The 19,901-nt window shown below is 42.7% G+C and overlaps 1 protein-coding gene across 1 annotated transcript in view; it reads left to right on the top strand.

The window, feature by feature from the left end:
* The window catches only part of LOC139454454 (ankyrin repeat, SAM and basic leucine zipper domain-containing protein 1-like), a 30,628-nt gene that overhangs the window by 7,149 nt on the left and 3,578 nt on the right, over positions 1 to 19,901 (top strand). Inside the window, exons 4-10 of the mRNA XM_071236165.1 lie at positions 2,331 to 2,429; positions 3,127 to 3,320; positions 3,935 to 4,127; positions 9,427 to 9,502; positions 10,448 to 10,459; positions 15,955 to 16,089; positions 17,645 to 17,680. Coding sequence (XP_071092266.1) covers positions 2,331 to 2,429; positions 3,127 to 3,320; positions 3,935 to 4,127; positions 9,427 to 9,502; positions 10,448 to 10,459; positions 15,955 to 16,089; positions 17,645 to 17,680 — 745 coding nt within the window. The remainder of the gene's footprint in view (positions 1 to 2,330; positions 2,430 to 3,126; positions 3,321 to 3,934; positions 4,128 to 9,426; positions 9,503 to 10,447; positions 10,460 to 15,954; positions 16,090 to 17,644; positions 17,681 to 19,901) is intronic.

The following is a 19,901-nucleotide window of genomic DNA, read 5'->3' as shown; positions in this document are numbered from 1 at the left end:
ATGAAAGACTCAACGTGGTGCCCAGATACGCCTTTGTATCCTCGTCTCAAGGACATCCAGGACAGGAGTCAGTCTTAACACATTATCCTTATGGTCACAAGCAGTCATCCTCCAGGCTTATGAGGCTGCTGGCCTTGATCCTGCCAGGGCCTACAACCCTCACGGGATCTGAGGGGTCGTTTCTACGATAGCTCTCCACAGCAGTTGCTCAATGAGATCCATCATGGAAGGATGCTTCTGGAGATCTGACACGGTCTTTGCCTGCCACCTGAGGGACATGGCCTTGGAAGGTGTCAGAGGCGTACACAGTCTTGGCCCTCTGGTCATTGCCAAGCAGGTCACCAATCCCAGATGCCATTGAACTTCTCTAGTTGTCCATAGCCAGCATTTTCCAACTCGGGCAGTGTTCGCACACCAAAGAGGGAGGTCTCTATGCTACAATCATTAGCTCGGTAAGTCAGTCTTAGACTTAAGTGTATGCCATTTTCTACTGCTTACCTGGACTTACATTCCTCATACTCCTGAAGGGAATGGTCTCCTGGTTTCTGATCATCGCAAAAGAATGTCGAGTTTATTCTGAGGATCCAATCATAAATTCCAAGACGGAAGTTAGTTGTAACACAATCTTTTTGATGTTTAGCTTATTAGGCCGCTGGTCTGGATCCTCGTACTGCAAACAACCCTCACGAGATCCGGGCGTTCGCATCTGCAATGGCTCTCCACAGCATTTGCTCTATCAGATCCATCATGGAAAGGGTGTTTCTGGAGGTTTGTTTGTTTTTTGCCGATGCCTGAACTGGCCTTTCTGACGCTCTGGTGCTTGCACCCCAGATAAGAAGGCTTACATGCTGCAAGCATTTGCTTGATAAGTCAGTTTTAGACTCTAGCGTAAGCTATTTTCTACTACTGTTCTTTGGGGGCGGTCGGGTAGCCCAGTGGTTAAAGCGTTCGCTCGTCATGCCGAAGACCCGGGTTCGATTCCCGACATGGGTACAATGTGTGAAGCCCATTTCTGGTGTCCCCCGCCGTGATATTGCTGGAATATTGCTAAAAGCGGCGTAAAACCATACTCACTCACTCACTACTGTTCTTTGCCTGGACTTCCTCATACTCTCGTTCTCCCTATGGCAGGAATGATCTCCTGGTTTCCGATCATTGCCAAAGGATGCAGTGATGGTTGCCTGAACATTTGATGAGGGTATTCTGAGGATCACATGTGAAGGTATGCTCACTTCCGTACCATCCAATTCAGATGCATTAAGGAGTAATTCAGGATAAGATAAAATATTTAGTAAAATCTTAATATTTTTTACTGCATCTAAGGGGCCAGCTGTCGCAGAGCTGCCTCCCCGCGATGTCTTCAGATGTTACGATCAAGCAGTAATGTGAAGATATGTGTCATCATCACTTCCAAGGTCATGTGGGCACTGTGTGATGGGATTACCCACACAACTGGTTGGGACAACTTCTTCTTCAGCTGGACCTCACACAGCTTCATCTTTCTGTAAAAATTCAGCAGTAAATACATCAAGGAGTAATGCAGGATAAGTACAGAAATATAAAAAAATATTTAGGTATTACTAAGTTTCAAAACATTTGGACAATGATAAAGTTAAGGACTTTTTCACATAGAAGGATAAGGGACAGTGTACCAACAATTAATTGAGTCTCATTAAGATCAGATCATATTGTTGACTACTATCTCTACTCTTACAGCACTAAGATCCATCTTCCTGAGGCAAGGGAGTTACCTGACTTTAATACTCCAGTTTCCACCCATCCTGAATAAGGGTGGAATTTCATGGTTCAATCGAACTGCCACAAGTGGCTATTTTGAGTTAGCTCCCTAATATGTCCGTCCTATTGCCCAATCAAGGTCGACCTGTCATATTACTTGCAATTCCCTCAAACAAAATGGCGATGCCCAGTCAAGACGATCTGATTGATAATCAAGATCTATATTGTCATGAAGTATGTTTTATCTTGGAAATGGCATCAAATTACTTGAGCACCTTGATTAAGAACATGAAAAGTTTTGGAAAATATCTGTCGATGCCTATTTGATGGTACACATGGTTTGCAAATCCAGCAATTGACCGAAATCTGCCTGGCTGTTTACACAGCAATTTTGATTGGACTATGCATATACAAAATTCCCACCTAGTTAGGCAAGGGAGGAAATTCCATGTTTATAGTCACTTAGCTCCCTTGCCTCTGGAAAATGACTTAGATCTGATGTTGTCATTGTCTTTGAGTCACCTTATTTTTAGTGTTGTCTAAACTTAAAAACTTCAATTAATTTTTTTAGTGTGTTTGTTTTTGATTTTCAGGTGCAAATGTAAATGCCACATCTCCCCTCGGCAGAACGGCTCTTCATGTGGCAGCAGCTCAAGGTCATGGTCATATTGTTGACCTCCTCTTGGAAAAAGGTCAGCCTCTACAACATGAAAACTTATTAAACCATTACAGTACTTCTTAGCTCATCTGGATTTGGAAACATTTTGGTTAAAGAAAGGACAATAGCTACATTTTTTTCAAAGCTGACACGCCGCGATATAACTGTAATACTGTTAAAAGCGGCGTTAAACCCAACTCACTCACTCACTCACTATATTTTTTTCAAATGTAAAAGATGTGATATTCTTCACATAACAAAGGAATTTCTATTTTGAATAAATTGATGCTACAAAGAAGAAGAAATAGCATTTATTTATGAAATATAGACGTGATTGCTGTTATTGTAATAACTTTGAAGTCAAGAAAATTGATATAAATTTTCAGTCCATTTAAGAAATCTATAGGACAAAGTCATAACACTTTTTGTTTTATAATCAATTTATGAAGAGAATCAGAAATGTGAGGACCATGAAATAACATAGTAAATATGGAAATCATTTTTGAAACAATTATGCCACAATAAATTAGTGATAACATTTTCATCACAATTTATATGAGTCAAATAATTAATTTATTATGGCCTAACAGTTATACTACTTTCTTTACATGATGGCTAAAGACTTCACAACACACGGCACACATGGAATGCACCTGGTGAACTACAGTGCTGTGATGCTATTTTGGTATTATGTCATACAATGCTGACAGCTACTATATTCTCGTCCCCAGGAGCCGATATTGATGCTGAGGATGATGATGGCAACAATGCTTTGACAATTGCCGACAAATTTGGACACAAGAGCTGTGAACGTCATTTGTTCTTGTTCCGATGGCAGCAACGAGCCAAGAAACTGCGTCCGTCGAGACAGGTCCCTCTCAAGCCACACCAGTATTATGACTCCAAGTTCCCAGTCTGGGTGGAGGTCAGTTTGTATGCCGAGATCAGTTACCGTAGATACTCCAATATGTAGACACAAGGTATTCAGATAAGCGGTTCCACTGTAAATTATTTCTTATCGTGACACAACACATTGCAATTTTTCCCTTCTTTATTTCAATTAAATAATCCACATACGGATTGAAAGAAGAAGGAAGAATTGCAGAGTATGAGAATAGGATAAGTATATTAATATACAATTTAATGTCAAATTTACAATATGTTTTTATTTTTTTATTTTTGCATTATTTTTTTCATGTGTTGGTGACAGAATTTTTCCCCCAATGAAACACTGTTCTTTTTATGAGTGAGTGAGTGAGCTGGGTTTAACGCCGCTTTTAACAGTATTCCCGTTATATCGCGGTGTGTCAACCTTATATGGGAGGAAAGCCCGCAGTGCTGCAGGTCTCAGGTGTTTACCACTTCGGTGAAACCCACGAGCACCGGTATGGTGCTGACAAACCAAGAAACGTAATCGGGGCGAACTCAAATTTATTCACAAATTTAGTTTGTCATTGGGAAGTTTTGAGATGCTAATATTTTTAGGACTTGAGATATGATTTAATGGTTTGAAAGTATGCCCATATGTCCATATGACAGGGAGGCCAGTGCCAGCTCTACCTGACAAACATCGCCCCTCCCGAGGAGTTTGAGGGGACAGCTCTCAACTCCCCAATCAAGCGCCCCCACCCAGGTGTAGTCAGGCGGAATCAGTTCCACTTGGATGACACAGGGGACAGGCCCCAGATACGCATCAGCGACTACGACGAAGCTCAGCCAGCAGAACATGCAGGTATTATTTGAAATAGATGTTAATTATCATGGTTACTTGTAGTCCTATCAGAAATTGAAGTAGCTTGACTGTGTGTGTTGATCAAGCCACTGATTTCTTGACTGGCAGAGTTGAAGTTGTTTTCGGGGTTAACAAGCAATTTCCCACGTGTGTTCTGCACGGCTAAGGAGACAAAAAAAGGCCTGGGGGCAGGCCACATGGGTTGCACGGATGGGTTGCATTCGGGAGAAGTGTTTCAGTTCTGCAGATGTGTCTGCGAGCAGTGTTTCCACTGATTTTTTACATATCCTGCATTACTTCTTAATGCATATTACTGCTTGTTCTTGACAGAGAAGTTGCTTGAAGAAGTTGTTTCTACTAGCTGAGAGGCCCACCCTATCACACAGCTCCCATGTGACCAGGGGAAGTGACATCACGGATCACCACATTACTCTTGTCACTTGCTAAGTGAAGACCTGTTTTTTTATCTGTGGCATAAAACTTGTTGAAACCCTTATGTGTTTTGCTTCTTGTGTTAATGTTTCTTATGCTTGTGTTGTGCATACGGTTTGTATCTTGTACATTCTATATCTTTTAACTTGTGCATAACATTTTTTTTCTAGAACACAATGGTAAGTCTCAGGTGTCTTGTTGTTTCAAGTAGCCATCTTGAATATGAAGTGGCCACGCGGTTGATGAACATGGTTCATGTGCTATATTCTTCTCACCTGGTATCTCCTCATTGTCGTACCCTTGCAAGTGTATTGATTGTCTTTGTATGTTGTCTTATGTTTTTCGTAATTTTGTTTTCATAAACCCAGGTAGTTGGGAAAACAAACTATAGCATACAAAATCGGGCGGGGAGCCATTGTGATTTTACACTGCTTCATTGCAGATAACATGCCATCCTGTTCCAAGTGGCAGCGCAGTATGTCGGCGTTGGATCCCCATCCCTTGTGCTTAATTTGTACCTCCCCTTGCCTCCAGTCTTCTTAATGCTTTCCCCCACAGATTTCAGGCAATACATTTGTGTGTCCAAAAAACCTAGGTTACAGAAGGTTTGGAAACTCTGGCGTAAGATGTCTGACACATCACCTTCTGAGACATCACCTAGGGTCTGCTTCATCAGCTACCTTGGACAGGGACTCCCCGGCCTCCACTATGGCCATGATGTCATCCCACAGGGTCTCCGTCTCTACCCAGAGCACCCTGCTGATGACTACTACGTCTGTCAACGAGGCGGTGGCAACCACCACGACGCCTGGCATGGAGCTCACCTACCAGATGGCGTCTAGCCAGTCCACCGGACAGATGCCCTTGGGCTACAGCTTCCACCACACCCCCGCCTACAAACCCAGCCGCCCATGAGGGACGCCTCTCTCCTCCGGTACATTCAGTACTTGCAGGCCATGCAACAGACGCCGACGCCCTCAGCCATGGCCTCAAACAGACCCCCCTACAGTGCCTGTGTCTCTTTAAGCGCCTATACAGACAGCACCTATCCACCAGATATCTCCTATACAGAAGCCCACGCCGCCTCCAGTGTCTCTGTTCCTCTCTACCACCCGTTGTGGATCTATCAACTACCTCCCATTACTCTTTGGACTCTCGCCCAGTACCTCCTCCTGTCTGAGTGACAGTCGCTCGTCGCTCTCCTGTGTATCGACGCTCTAGCAGGTATCGCTCTGATTCCTCGGAGGGTGACTTCATCCCATGCTACGATGATACTCCCACTGGTTGCGAATCTCACTTTGGACTAGACCAGGTGGCAGACTGGTTGGCGGACAAACTTGAGGCAGTCGCGCCTACCCCTGGCCATTAGATTGGACCTTACCTCTATCCCACCGCCTTCAGCGTGCCCTGGGCATACTCTTTTCCCCTGCCTGTACTCCTTCCCAGGATCATCCAAAAGACTTTGGTCTTGCCCTGGTAGCTGGCGAGAGCCTAGTTCGTCGACCTCAGAGATGCCGACCTGCTACTACTCCCAGACTGGCCAAACCTGTTGAACCATCCCCACATCAGGCAGCCACATCCGGGACCAGACTGGTTATGTTTTCAAATCTCGTCCATCTGCAGAGAGCGTTAAACGCTTAGGAATACTCAGCCAGAGCAGCGAAGGCCATCACGATGGCACATCTTCCATCCCTTAGAAGCCTATATGATGACATGTGGCTGTCCTTCGAGAGTTTTGCAGGGGCAAACATCAGGACCTCACCACTGCATCGCCTCAATTCCTGGCACGTTCCTGCTCTATCTTCGCCACAAGCATCGGCTCAAGGGTAGTCCCATAATGACCTTCCTTGTGGCACTCAACTCCTTCCTAGTGGATCTGGAAGATCAGTGCATGCCTAAATTTCCAGAACTACAGGCCTTGCTGAGAGACGCGCCTTTCGAGTCCCCCGAAACGGTGTCGTTCTACCATCTGACGAAAAGGACAGTCTTCCTCCTAACATTGGCTACAGGTGCCCGTGTCAGTGAACACACGCCCTAGACGTCACGCCATTCACCTCGGACTGTGCTGAGACTTTATTGCGAAGAATCAGCTTCCAGGACAGTCCGATGGGTCGTTCCTCATCACCCCAATCATTGTTTGTGGGTGCAGAAGACGAACAAGAGCTCCTCCTGTGCCCAGTGAGGGTGTTGCGTGGTTACATCTGTCAGTCCAAGGAACAGACAACAACAACAACGCCTCTTCGTACTGGTATCACGAGCAGAAGTCATCCGCAACACGATCACCCTCTGGCTGTGAGCCATCATTCTCCAGGCCTAAGAAGCCTCTGGATTGGACCCACCAAGCTTCAACAACCCGTATGAGATCCGGGCGGCTGCCTCCACCATGGCGCTACACAGTAACTGTTGCATACTATTGAGGGATGCTTCTGATGATCAGACACAGTCTTCACCAGTCACTACCTGTGAGATGCCGCTTTGAAGGACATGCAAGGCATGCACAGTTTTGGTCCGTTAGTAGTGGCCAGGCAGGTCACGACTACTAGACACCACTGATCTTGCCCCCAGTCCAGAGCTGGCCTCTCGACCTCCGTGGCTTAAATGCCCTGGAATAGAAGGTTAATGCTCCACTCATACAGCTCTGAATAAAAGCCTTCTGAAATGAAAGCCCACATCTGAAGGTATGCCCTCCACTGATTCCATCGGATAAAGATGAATTAAGGAGTAATGCAGGATAAGTAAAAATGTAGTAAAATCCTAGATATTTTTCATATTAGTATACTTATCCTGCATTACTGCATCTAAAGGGATCCACCAATCGCAGAGCTGCCTCCCCACGATGCCTTCTGATGTTCCGGACTTCAGAGTAATGTGGTGATCCGTGATGTCACTTCCCCTGGTCACATGGGAGCTGTGTGATAGGGTTGGCCTCACAGCTAGTAGAAACTACTTCTTCAAGCGAGATCTTCATACAGCTTTTCTCTGTCAAGAACAAGCAGTAATATACATAAGGAGTAATGCAGGATAAGTATACAAATATAAAAAAATATCAGGTCTTTGAAAGGTATTTAGAAGTGATGCACATAAGGAAGTGAATATATTTGGATGTCAACTTCTTTATTATGAGGAACACAACGTTTCGGAGTACATGTATATGCTTACTCCTTCATCATTCACCTGATGAAGGAATCACCTGATGAAGGAGTAAGCATATACTCCGAAATGTTGTGTTCCTCATACTAAAGAAGTTGACATCCATATATTCACTTCCTTATAAAAACTATCTATGATTTGACTTGTTTGTTAAAAAAATGAGACATAATGTAAAAGTGTGAGACATGGATGACAGGGTAGATTAGGTATTCGTATGGGGAGCTTAATGGATTAGGTGGTCAGGCCTAGTAACTTGGTTGGTTGTGTGTCATTGTACCCTAACGGTGTGGGATGGTGCTCATAATATCAGTCACTGGATTGTCTGGTCCTGACTTGATTATTCATAGGCTGACATTATATAGTTGGAATATTGCTGATTGTGGCATTAATCAACAAACCAACAAACTGGCCTACAATGCGGGCAGGTTAGCTTCCATGGTAGGATGCAGCTTGATCACCTTGGTTAGGGGGGGGGCCAGGGTGGCCCAGTCGTCTAAGGCGCCGTGACTCGCTGTGCAGAGTTGCATCCCTTAGGCACGCCAGAAACCTATGATTGTGGGTTCGAATCCCGGTTTGCCCCGATTATGTTTCTAGGTTTGTCAGCACCATACCTGTGCTCGTGGGTTTCACCGAAGTGGTAAACGTCTGAGACCTGCATCACTTCGGGCTTTCCTCCCACATTAGGCTGACACGCTGTGATATGACTGGAATACTGTTAAAAGCGGCGTTAAACCCAACTCACTCACTCACCTTGGTTAGGAGTGAGTGAATGTTGTTTGATGCAGTAAGCAGTCCAGCTAAACTGCCTGGCAAAAGAAACTATGCACCCTTGTTTGATGGTGGCTAAAAATGAAACATACAAGAAATGGTTGTTCGATGGTGATCTATTTGATATGGCTATCAGTGCTTTGGCAACTGTTTTCAGCCAAGTAACGTTTTCACGATGTTTGTAATATTTTTGTTAAATCCAATTGTCAAGTGCATACTTTCTTTTGCTCTGTGGTTTATATCACAGCCTGTATATAACAGTGTTGGCAATGCAACTAGTGGCTTATATCACAGCCTGTGTATAACAGTGTTGGCATGGCAACTAGTGGTTTATATCACATAAACAACAGTGTTGGCAAGGCAACAGTGGTTTATATCATATAAATAACACTGTTGGCAAGGCAACTAGTGGTTTATATCACAGCCTGTAAATAACAGTGTCGGCAAGGCATTTAGTGGTTGATAGCATGAGCAGTGATCTATGCTGTCAGGTTACGATGACATGCCACCACTCAGGTCACCCAACAAGCATGGGACACTAACAGGAGACCTATTAGGACCCGGCATGGGCGGAAACAGCTTTTTTGAAAAGGGGGGGTGCACAATTAAGATCTATTTATTGTCTTTGGTGGTAATTTATACAGAAATAAAGATTTTTTTTCGAAATAAAAAGGGGGGGGTGCACCCCCCCGCAGCCCCCATCTGTATCCGCCCATGCCCGGGATGCCATGCAACTCACATCGGGTCATCGTCAATGCTTCACAGTCTTGTAGACACTGTTCCTGTGTCCACTGTGTTGATGGAGGGATATAGTGTACATACACCTCCAATGAGCATCGAAGATCACATCATGTATGAGTTAATATCATTAAATATGTAAATATTTGTCTTTTAGAATGATATATGTAGAAGAATAACATGGAATTGAGTTTGGCAACATTTCTTTTAGGAAAGAAGTTACCCGCCATTCAATCTGTAGATGCTGCACGGACACAGAAGCTTCAAAAGGCATATGCCTTCTACATGTAAGTGTTCCTTGTTTTACTATTCAGCACTGGGAATTCTAGTTGCCGCGTACTTGCAGCACTGGGTCCTGTTTCACAAAGAGATCATAGCGCTAAGACGGTCATAAGTCGGTGTTAAAATATAGTAGTTAAGGTAGTCGTAGCGTTCGATCACTTTGTGAAATGGATCCTGGGACTGTATTTTGTTTTTAGCAACATCAACTTCGTGACTTGTCATCTCAGCAGGTTAAGTAACGTGAGCAAGCTCCAAGTGTTATATTGTTTGTTTGTTTGTTTGTTTGTTGTTTAACGCCGCACTCAGCAATATTCCAGCTATATAACGGCAGTCTGTAAATAATTGAGTCTGGACCAGCCAGTCCAGTGATTGACATCATGAGCATCGATCTAGACCATTGGGATAAGATGGTGTGCATCAACCAAGTCAGCGAGCCTGACCACCTGATCCTGTTAGTTGCCTCTTACGACAAGCAAAGACGCTTTTTTCAGCAAGCATGGGTTGCTGAAGACCTATTCTACCCCGGGGGGCACAGGTGGCCCAATGGTCTAAGGCGCCGCGATTCGCTGTGCAGTTGCATCCCATGGACACGCCAGAAATCTATGATTATGGGTTCGAATCCCGGTTCGCCCCGATTATGTTTCTAGGTTTGTCAGCACCATACCCATGCTCGTGGGTTTCACCGAAGTGATAAATGTCTGAGACCTGCATCACTTTCCTGCCCCATTAAGCTGACACGCCGTGATATAACTGGAATACTGTTAAAAGCGGCGTTTACCCCAACTCACTCACTATTCTAGCCCGGATCTTCACAGGTCCCATATGTAATGGAGTAGATCCTATGGCTATAAGGATATAATTGATCCTTGTGTCTCCATTAGCATGATTAGTGTATGTGCATCATGTATTTGTAAATCAATAATCAACTTGTTGCCTTATTTCCTCGACAGTAAAAATAGAAGGTATGTATAAAGTATATCAAACCAAGGCTATCATCCTCTTATTCTTTGTTAACTAACTTTCACGTTTGTTTACTTTGATACTGAAGCACAACACGTTTGTCTTGACTGGTCTACTTTATTTGACGATAAAGTGTCATTACATTTTATTTGATGTTGGATATAAATCACTGAGCTGCCTTTGCTTGAGAAAGAGGCCAAATATAATTCAAATCAAATTTGTAACGTTGGACGTTATTTCTTACAGTAGACACATTCAAGATAAATGTATTTTACAGTTTCACTAACGACCCTGTTTCCTGAAATTATCCCTGCGTGAGCAAACATTTCTTGGAGCATCCAAAGCTTGTTAAATAATGGTATAGATGTATGTATTGATGCATTTGTTAGCCAACCCCAACAATTTTCATGAGTGTTTGTGAGATACACTTCTGTCTGTATACCATCTTCATCAGTTGTTATTTATGTGTCGCTAAATAAACCCAAGGTGAAAGATAAGAACAGTATGTCAGGTATGTTTTGAGTAAATACGGTGGCCCATTAGTACGGTGGCCCATTAGTACGGTGGCCCATTAGGGACATGGAGTATTTTGATATTTCACTTTTATCGTAACCTTTTGCAAATTAACACAATTAGTCATACAAATATGTGATAAATCATGTATAGAAACAACCGAAAACATGGAAAATGTACTTTCAAGTAGCTATTGAATCGCTGAAATGTGAAGCAAAAATGTCAAAAACTAACATGGAGAAGAAATGGCACAAACAAAACCGAAAAGGTCAAAAACTAAAATGAAAATGGCAAAAACAAAAACGAAAATGGCAAAAACAAAAACGAAAATGGCAAAAACGAAAATGAAAATACAGAAAACTATTTCCACCGCGGTGAAAATAGTTTTCATCACGGAGGAAATATTATCACCACGGTGGAAATAGTTTTTTGTATTTTCATTTTAGTTTTTGACCTTTTCGCTCTTGTTTTTGACATTTTCATTTTAGTTTTTGACATTTTCGCTTCACTTTTAAGCGATTCAATATCTTCTTTACACATGATTTATCACATGTGTATGACAAATCGTGTTAATTTGCAAAAGGTTACGATAACAGTAAGTGAAATATCAAAATATTGAAAAACAAGACTCCATGTCCCTTATGGGCCACCATAACTAAAGAATCAAGGCTGGGGCATGCTTGTTGCTAACCACTCAAGTTTTACTCGATATATTACCGACAAAAAATAAGGGAGCTGATGAAAGGATATCGTGAAGGTATAGTGACAATAAATGTTTGTAAATTAAATTTTTAAACTTATCCTATTTCACACTATGCATCGCTTCTTTCTTCTTCGACTGCCTCCGTGGTGTAGTGGTAGAGTCTGGAGAGCGGAAGGTCCGGGGTTCAATCCTGTCATACCAAAAGATGTTAAAAGATGGTACAAATTCCAAATTAGGTTTAATGGATATTGATGCTTATTATTTTTTTTATACTGCATGTCACACATAATTGTTATCTTGTATTTGTTACTTATTGTTTCTAACCCTACCTTCATGTTGTCACATACTAACTTTGAATTCCTAAAATAATAATTATAACTCCTCTGTTTTCAAATACAGTAAATGCGAACTGCTGTTTTTAAAACTAACCATTTGTAATCTTTATGTGTTTGATCTGGGATTTTATCAAATGCTCGGTCTAGGGATGGGACGGGTAACTCGGGTACCCGGGTCAGGTGGGTACTCAGTAGGACCCGGGTACCCACAGGACTACCCGGACCCGTGGTTAGTCACATGATATATTGCTTAATGACAAAAATTATCTAGAACTCTATGCTTACACTACAAGTCACTAATGTTCGCATTTCTTTCTGACTATGCACCCATTCCTTCTGACTTTTCGTATGGTTGAAAAAATATATAACTTAAGTCAACTTCACTGTTTGCATGACCAGATTGTTTAATACAAGTATCTAAATACGTTTTGCGTGTGCTGTGGAAATACATTCCCAATCAGACATTTTGTACCTCTTGAGACCAACAGTAGGTATCCGGGTAGGGTCGGGTAATAGGGGGTGGGTACCCGGGTAGTAAATTTGGATTCGTCCCAGCCCTAGCAGTGACAGTGTATGTTGTACAGGGCTGTATGACAGTGTCTGTTGTACAGGGCTATATGACAGTGTATGTTGTACAGGGCTGTATGAGAGTGTATGTTGTACAGGGCTGTATGAGAGATGTATGTTGTACAGGGCTATATGACAGTGTATGTTGTACAGGGCTGTATGACAGTGTCTGTTGTACAGGGCTATATGACAGTGTATGTTGTAGAGGGCTATATGAGAGTGTATGTTGTACAGGGCTGTATGATAGATGTATGTTGTACAGGGCTGTATGATAGATGTATGTTGTACAGGGCTGTATGACAGTGTCTGTTGTACAGGGCTATATGACAGTGTCTGTTGTACAGGGCTGTATGACAGTGTCTGTTGTACAGGGCTGTATGACAGTGTCTGTTGTACAGGGCTGTATGACAGTGTCTGTTGTACAGGGCTATATGACAGTGTCTGTTGTACAGGGTTGTATGACAGTGTCTGTTGTACAGGGCTGTATGACAGTGTATGTTGTACAGGGCTAAATGACAGTGTCTGTTGTACAGGGCTGTATGACAGTGCCTGTTGTCCAGGGCACCAACAGTAGGTATCCGGGTAGGGTCGGGTAATAGGGGGTGGGTACCCGGGTAGTAAATTTGGATTCGTCCCAGCCCTAGCAGTGACAGTGTATGTTGTACAGGGCTGTATGACAGTGTCTGTTGTACAGGGCTGTATGACAGTGTATGTTGTACAGGGCTATATGACAGTGTCTGTTGTACAGGGCTGTATGACAGTGCCTGTTGTCCAGGGCTATATGACAGTGTATGTTGTACAGGGCTGTATGACAGTGTCTGTTGTACAGGGCTATATGAGAGTGTATGTTGTACAGGGCAATATGACAGTGTATGTTGTACAGGGCTATAGGATAGATGTATGTTGTACAGGGCTGTATGATAGATGTATGTTGTACAGGGCTGTATGACAGTGTCTGTTGTACAGGGCTGTATGACAGTGTATGTTGTACAGGGCTACATGACAGTGTATGTTGTACAGAGCTGTATGACAGTGTATGTTGTACAGGGCAATATGACAGTGTATGTTGTACAGGGCTGTATGATAGATGTATGTTGTACAGGGCTGTATGACAGTGTCTGTTGTACAGGGCTATATGAGAGTGTATGTTGTACAGGGCTGTATGACAGTGTCTGTTGTACAGGGCTGTATGACAGTGTATGTTGTACAGGGCTATATGACGGTGTCTGTTGTACAGGGCGGTATGATAGTGTCTGTTGTACAGGGCTATATGACAGTGTATGTTGTACAGGGCTGTATGACAGTGTCTGTTGTACAGGGCTATATGAGAGTGTATGTTGTACAGGGCAATATGACAGTGTATGTTGTACAGGGCTATAGGATAGATGTATGTTGTACAGGGCTGTATGATAGATGTATGTTGTACAGGGCTATATGACAGTGTCTGTTGTACAGGGCTGTATGACAGTGTCTGTTGTACAGGGCTATATGAGAGTGTATGTTGTACAGGGCAATATGACAGTGTATGTTGTACAGGGCTATAGGATAGATGTATGTTGTACAGGGCTGTATGATAGATGTATGTTGTACAGGGCTATATGACAGTGTATGTTGTACAGGGCTGTATGACAGTGTCTGTTGTACAGGGCTATATGAGAGTGTATGTTGTACAGGGCAATATGACAGTGTATGTTGTACAGGGCTATAGGATAGATGTATGTTGTACAGGGCTGTATGATAGATGTATGTTGTACAGGGCTGTATGACAGTGTCTGTTGTACAGGGCTGTATGACAGTGTATGTTGTACAGGGCTACATGCCAGTGTATGTTGTACAGAGCTGTATGACAGTGTATGTTGTACAGGGCTAAATGACAGTGTCTGTTGTACAGGGCTGTATGATAGATGTATGTTGTACAGGGCTGTATGACAGTGTCTGTTGTACAGGGCTATATGAGAGTGTATGTTGTACAGGGCTATATGATAGATGTATTTTGTACAGGGCTGTATGATAGATGTATGTTGTACAGGGCTGTATGACAGTGTCTGTTGTACAGGGCTATATGACAGTGTCTGTTGTACAGGGCTGTATGACAGTGTCTGTTGTACAGGGCTGTATGACAGTGTCTGTTGTACAGGGCTGTATGACAGTGTCTGTTGTACAGGGCTATATGACAGTGTCTGTTGTACAGGGCTGTATGACAGTGTATGTTGTACAGGGCTGTATGACAGTGTATGTTGTACAGGGCAATATGACAGTGTATGTTGTACAGGGCTATAGGATAGATGTATGTTGTACAGGGCTACATGCCAGTGTATGTTGTACAGAGCTGTATGACAGTGTATGTTGTACAGGGCTATATGACAGTGTCTGTTGTACAGGGCTGTATGATAGATGTATGTTGTACAGGGCTGTATGACAGTGTCTGTTGTACAGGGCTATATGAGAGTGTATGTTGTACAGGGCTATATGACAGTGTCTGTTGTACAGGGCTGTATGACAGTGTATGTTGTACAGGGCTGTATGACAGTGTCTGTTGTACAGGTCTATATGACAGTGTATGTTGTACAGGGCTGTATGACAGTGTATGTTGTACAGGGCTGTATGACAGTGTATGTTGTACAGGGCTATATGACAGTGTATGTTGTACTGGGCTATATGACAGTGTCTGTTGTACAGGGCTGTATGACAGTGTATGTTGTACAGGGCTGTATGAGAGTGTATGTTGTACAGGGCTGTATGACTGTCTGTTGTACAGGTCTATATGAGAGTGTATGTTGTACAGGGCTGTATGACAGTGTATGTTGCACAAGGCTGTATGACAGTGTATGTTGTACAGGGCTGTATGACAGTGTCTGTTGTACAGGGCTATATGACAGTGTATGTTGTACTGGGCTATATGACAGTGTATGTTGTACAGGGCTATATGAGAGTGTATGTTGTCCAGGGCTATATGACAGTGTATGTTGTACAGGGCTATATGACAGTATATGTTGTCCAGGTCTATATGAGAGTGTATGTTGTCCAGGGCTATATGACAGTATATGTTGTCCAGGGCTATATGACAGTGTATGTTGTCCAGGGCTATATGACAGTGTATGTTGTCCAGGGCTATATGACAGTATATGTTGTCCAGGGCTGTATGACAGTGTATGTTGTCCAGGGCTATATGACAGTATATGTTGTCCAGGGCTATATGACAGTGTATGTTGTCCAGGGCTATATGACAGTATATGTTGTCCAGGGCTATATGACAGTACATGTTGTCCAGGGCTGTATGACAGTGTATGTTGTCCAGGGCTATATGACAGTATATGTTGTCCAGGGCTATATGACAGTGTATGTTGTCCAGGGCTATATGACATTGTCTGTTGTACAGGGGAGACCTGGACTTGAGCCGCCACAAGCCACCCACGTTTGACCAGTGGCTCAATAAGATACAGGATAAGGAGAAGAAGCACTCAGAGGCCAAGAGGAAGGCAAGGGAGATGAAGAGACAAGAGGAGGAAGAGAGGTGAGGAAATGGTGAACTTCAGAAGTCTGTGACCCTGTCATCAGTTATCTGTGGACTGCTCATGTTCAGACCATCAAGGTTTAACTGTAGACAGAGCACTGTATGCCATCAAGGTTTAACTGTAGACAGAGCACTGTATGCCATCAAGGTTTAACTGTAGACAGAGCACTGTATGCCATCAAGGTTTAACTGTAGACAGAGCACTGTATGCCATCAAGGTTTAACTGTAGACAGAGCACTGTATGCTAGGGAGACTCTGCTATGTCAGTGAATGCACGCTGTCATGTCAACATTCTGTTCTAGAATAAGGATAGGTCGAGAGTGTACGTCATGTTATTAAGAGGTAGTTTGATGCAAGCCTCATGGTGTTAATTGTGCACACTCTTAAGTGTTAAGTGTTGACAGCTTGCGGCATTCATTGTGAACGAGGTGCTTTTCACCATGGTAACAGAGCAGAAAAGGGTTCCAGTACCAATACACGCATTCCCTATTATCCAGTATTATATATCTCCATATTATTATAAATAGCCTGGATATTTTCTCTACTGTAGCTTCATTTTGAGTTGAATGACATGAGGCTAAATATGGGCGTCCAGTGAAATTACTCCAATGTGCAGGAGGGGGATGTGTGGGATGTCACTCATAAGCAAAATGGAGAGGTCACTTTCTGAGAGAAGCCGTGCAGTGATGGGTCAAGGGAATTGTCATTAGAGTGAGTGAGTGAGTGAGCAGCATTAGAAATTGGCACTAGTCCTGTAGTCCTTACCAAACAGCCCAATAGTAAAGGTATCCTAAGGACTAGTAGAAATTGGCCCATTTTAAGGGTTTTGCTATATGTTATCATTATAAGGACTAGTGGACAAAAACTGTTAGTTTCTAACCCTGGTGAGTGAGTGAGTGAGTGAGTTGGGTTGACGCCGCTTTTAACAGTATTACAGTTATAACACAGCATGTCAGCTTAATGTGGGAGGAAAGTCCGAAGTGATGCAGGTCTCAGACGTTTACCACTTCGGTGAAACCCACAAGCATGGGTATGGTGCTGACAAACCTAGAAACATAATCAGGGCGAACTGGGATTCGAACACACAGTCATAGGTTTCTGGCGTGCCCAGGGGATGCAACTTGACACAGCGAATTGTGGCACCTTAGACGACTGGGCCACCTCTGCCCTCATTATACAAAGGAAATATGAAAAGAATGACACAGTTTTATATTTTCAAATAATGTTTTATAAATTCCAACATTTACAGGGACTTGTCATTTATTATAGGGATAGGTGGGGGGTTGGGGGGGACGGTGGTCAGCAAAATATGATACAGTCCTAAGACTAATATATGACCAGTCCCTAGTAGATTATTGTCTGGAAATGGTTCCTACTTATGAATTTATTAAAAGCAACATCGGAGAAGGGTAATCCCCACACCCCACCATTCACTTGCCATTCACTGCACAATGCTGCTGCTGCTGCTGCTGTTGCTGCTGCTGCATGCTATTGAGCTTCCCACAATGCACCTGATGCAGCACACAGCACACTAACCTGCACAATTTTTTTCAGCGCACATTCCGATTCGGACAGTGAAAATAGCAGATGGTAAAATATGAAAAGCTTTGTGTGTGTACTAACTCCAGACTTGTACTATCAGCTATGAAGTACTGTGTTTAAAGGAAGGACTCTTCAAGAGCGAACTAACACTGCTCTCAGCTTTCTATCTGACAATGTCTGCTTCATGGGAGCTAACCTTGTGTCATCCTTTCTTTACAAACCTAGACTGTTTCTTATCAGAAGTTATTAAATATCATCAGGCAGTCAAGCTTACACCGGACAGTTACAACTATTTTTGGTTAGGCCAAAAACATTGAAAAGCAACCATTGCAAGGAAGACAATGCCACCTTTATAAAACACAGACAGTCCTGACATTCACAGAACTAATATTAAAACCAGATGTTTTTAAAGCCAGGAAAAAATAATTTCACAGGTCATGTTCCAGGAAATGCAAAGGCGGATATTTAAAAGGAGGGGTCCAAAATATCAAAATCCTTTCTCAGATCATTTTACTGCCTGTAACATACTACATTTGTTTTTCAAAAGGTGGTGTGTGTGGGGGGTGGGTGGCGGGTTGGGGGGGCGTGGGGGTCCAGAAATAAGAAATAAGAACATATAAAATATTTTCAGGTTTCCTACATGTTGCATGTGAAACCATTCGGAACAAGTCCAAAATGTGACGTTGGCTCAAAAATATTCGGAAATTGTCAGAAATAATAAGAAGTAAAATCATGAACATGTTCTCCTGCATGTGTATCCTTATCTTGTTTTTATACATTAACTTCTTGTATCCGTGTTACCGTTAGCATGAAATGCTGTTTTCAGATGTCTGTGCCGACTGGTTAAGACAAATTCAAACTGAAATAACTACAACAAAAGTATTTTCTATATGCTTTCCCATTTAGTGCCAAGTTTTGGAAGGGATGAATGGGAAAAATTAACCACCAGTTTCCTATGTTTGTAAGGAGATGTGACTTAAGTTATGGTCACAATGGCTTCATAGTAGGAATAAGAATCTGACGGTTATCACCCGAAAATACAAGCACTCACCTGGGACTTGACTGATGAGGCACTTCCTGTTATTTGTCCTCATCATTACCCGACAGACTTGCATACACTACAGTCCTCCATCTTTGTGTATACATGCTGCCACGTTGGGATGAAATGGTTTTTGACCAATGAATTCAAAGCCTTCAAATTCTAGGGCGAGGGAAGTGAGCGCTCAGATTACATTAATTTTCTAAGTAATATTTCTCAGTCATCATCTGTCTGGCTAGCAACCTATAACAACCTACAGCAACCTTTAACAACCTATAACAACCTGTGCTTGTCAAGGGGGAGCGACTTAATGGATCAGGTGGACAAGCATTGTTACCTGGCTGCTCATTGCTGATAATATCAATCACTGGTTTCGTCTGGTCTGCACAGTTATTTACAGGCCACAACATATAGCTGGAATAATTATGAGTGCAGGGTTAAACAACATACACACAAAACGAAAGTATATTTGTCTGTGTTTAGATTGAAGGTGTATGATATGTACTGATTAAGCCAAGGTGTGCACTGACTCTACTAATGCTTATCCATCTTGCTGCAATGTCTTTATTCTCCTATGAAGACCCCCAAGGTGGACAGGGGTCGGAACATTTTGTACAAGTTTGTTAAATTAGGGATCAGGTAAACAAAATAGATACTGAACAATTTTTTACTCAAAACAGTGAATTATCTTTAAGCCAAATGACCACTTTGTTCACTACTTAGGTAAGTTCACTTTTGTTTCTTGTATGGATCAGTCTACCTACATTTTGCGAAATAAAATCATCTTTGTGTTTGTCTTTTTGTCCAAGACTATGTTTGAAGTTCTTTTTATGGCAATTAACCTCAGTTCAACACTTCTGACATTTTTTAAACTTTCTCTTTGTCCAGTGACTCCTGGCATTTTAACCAAAGATATAGAAAACAAGAAAAATTGGTCAGGGTCCACTTGCACAAAGTGATATAGCGCTTCAGCGCTCAAAAGTCCCTTACTTTAACATTGACTTATGACAGTCGTAGTGCTAAGCTGCTTTGTGCAAGTGGGCCCAGGGCCCCGTTCCACAAAGCGATCTAGCACTAAGGTGATCGTAAGTCCCATACTCTAACATAGGTTTACGATCATCCTAGCGCTAAGATCACTTTGAGGAACGGGGCCCAGGTCTCAGTTGTTTAGTCCACCCACGCTAATAGCGCTGTCAGGAAATCGATTGCCGTATGACGTGAAGAGTGTTG

This window comes from Haliotis cracherodii, unplaced genomic scaffold (assembly GCF_022045235.1).
Source record: "Haliotis cracherodii isolate W230 unplaced genomic scaffold, xgHalCrac1.p SCAF_10, whole genome shotgun sequence".
Lineage (NCBI taxonomy): Eukaryota > Metazoa > Mollusca > Gastropoda > Lepetellida > Haliotidae > Haliotis > Haliotis cracherodii.
The sequence above is the reverse complement of the archived record's forward strand: the minus strand, read 5'-3'. Positions and strand labels throughout refer to the sequence as shown.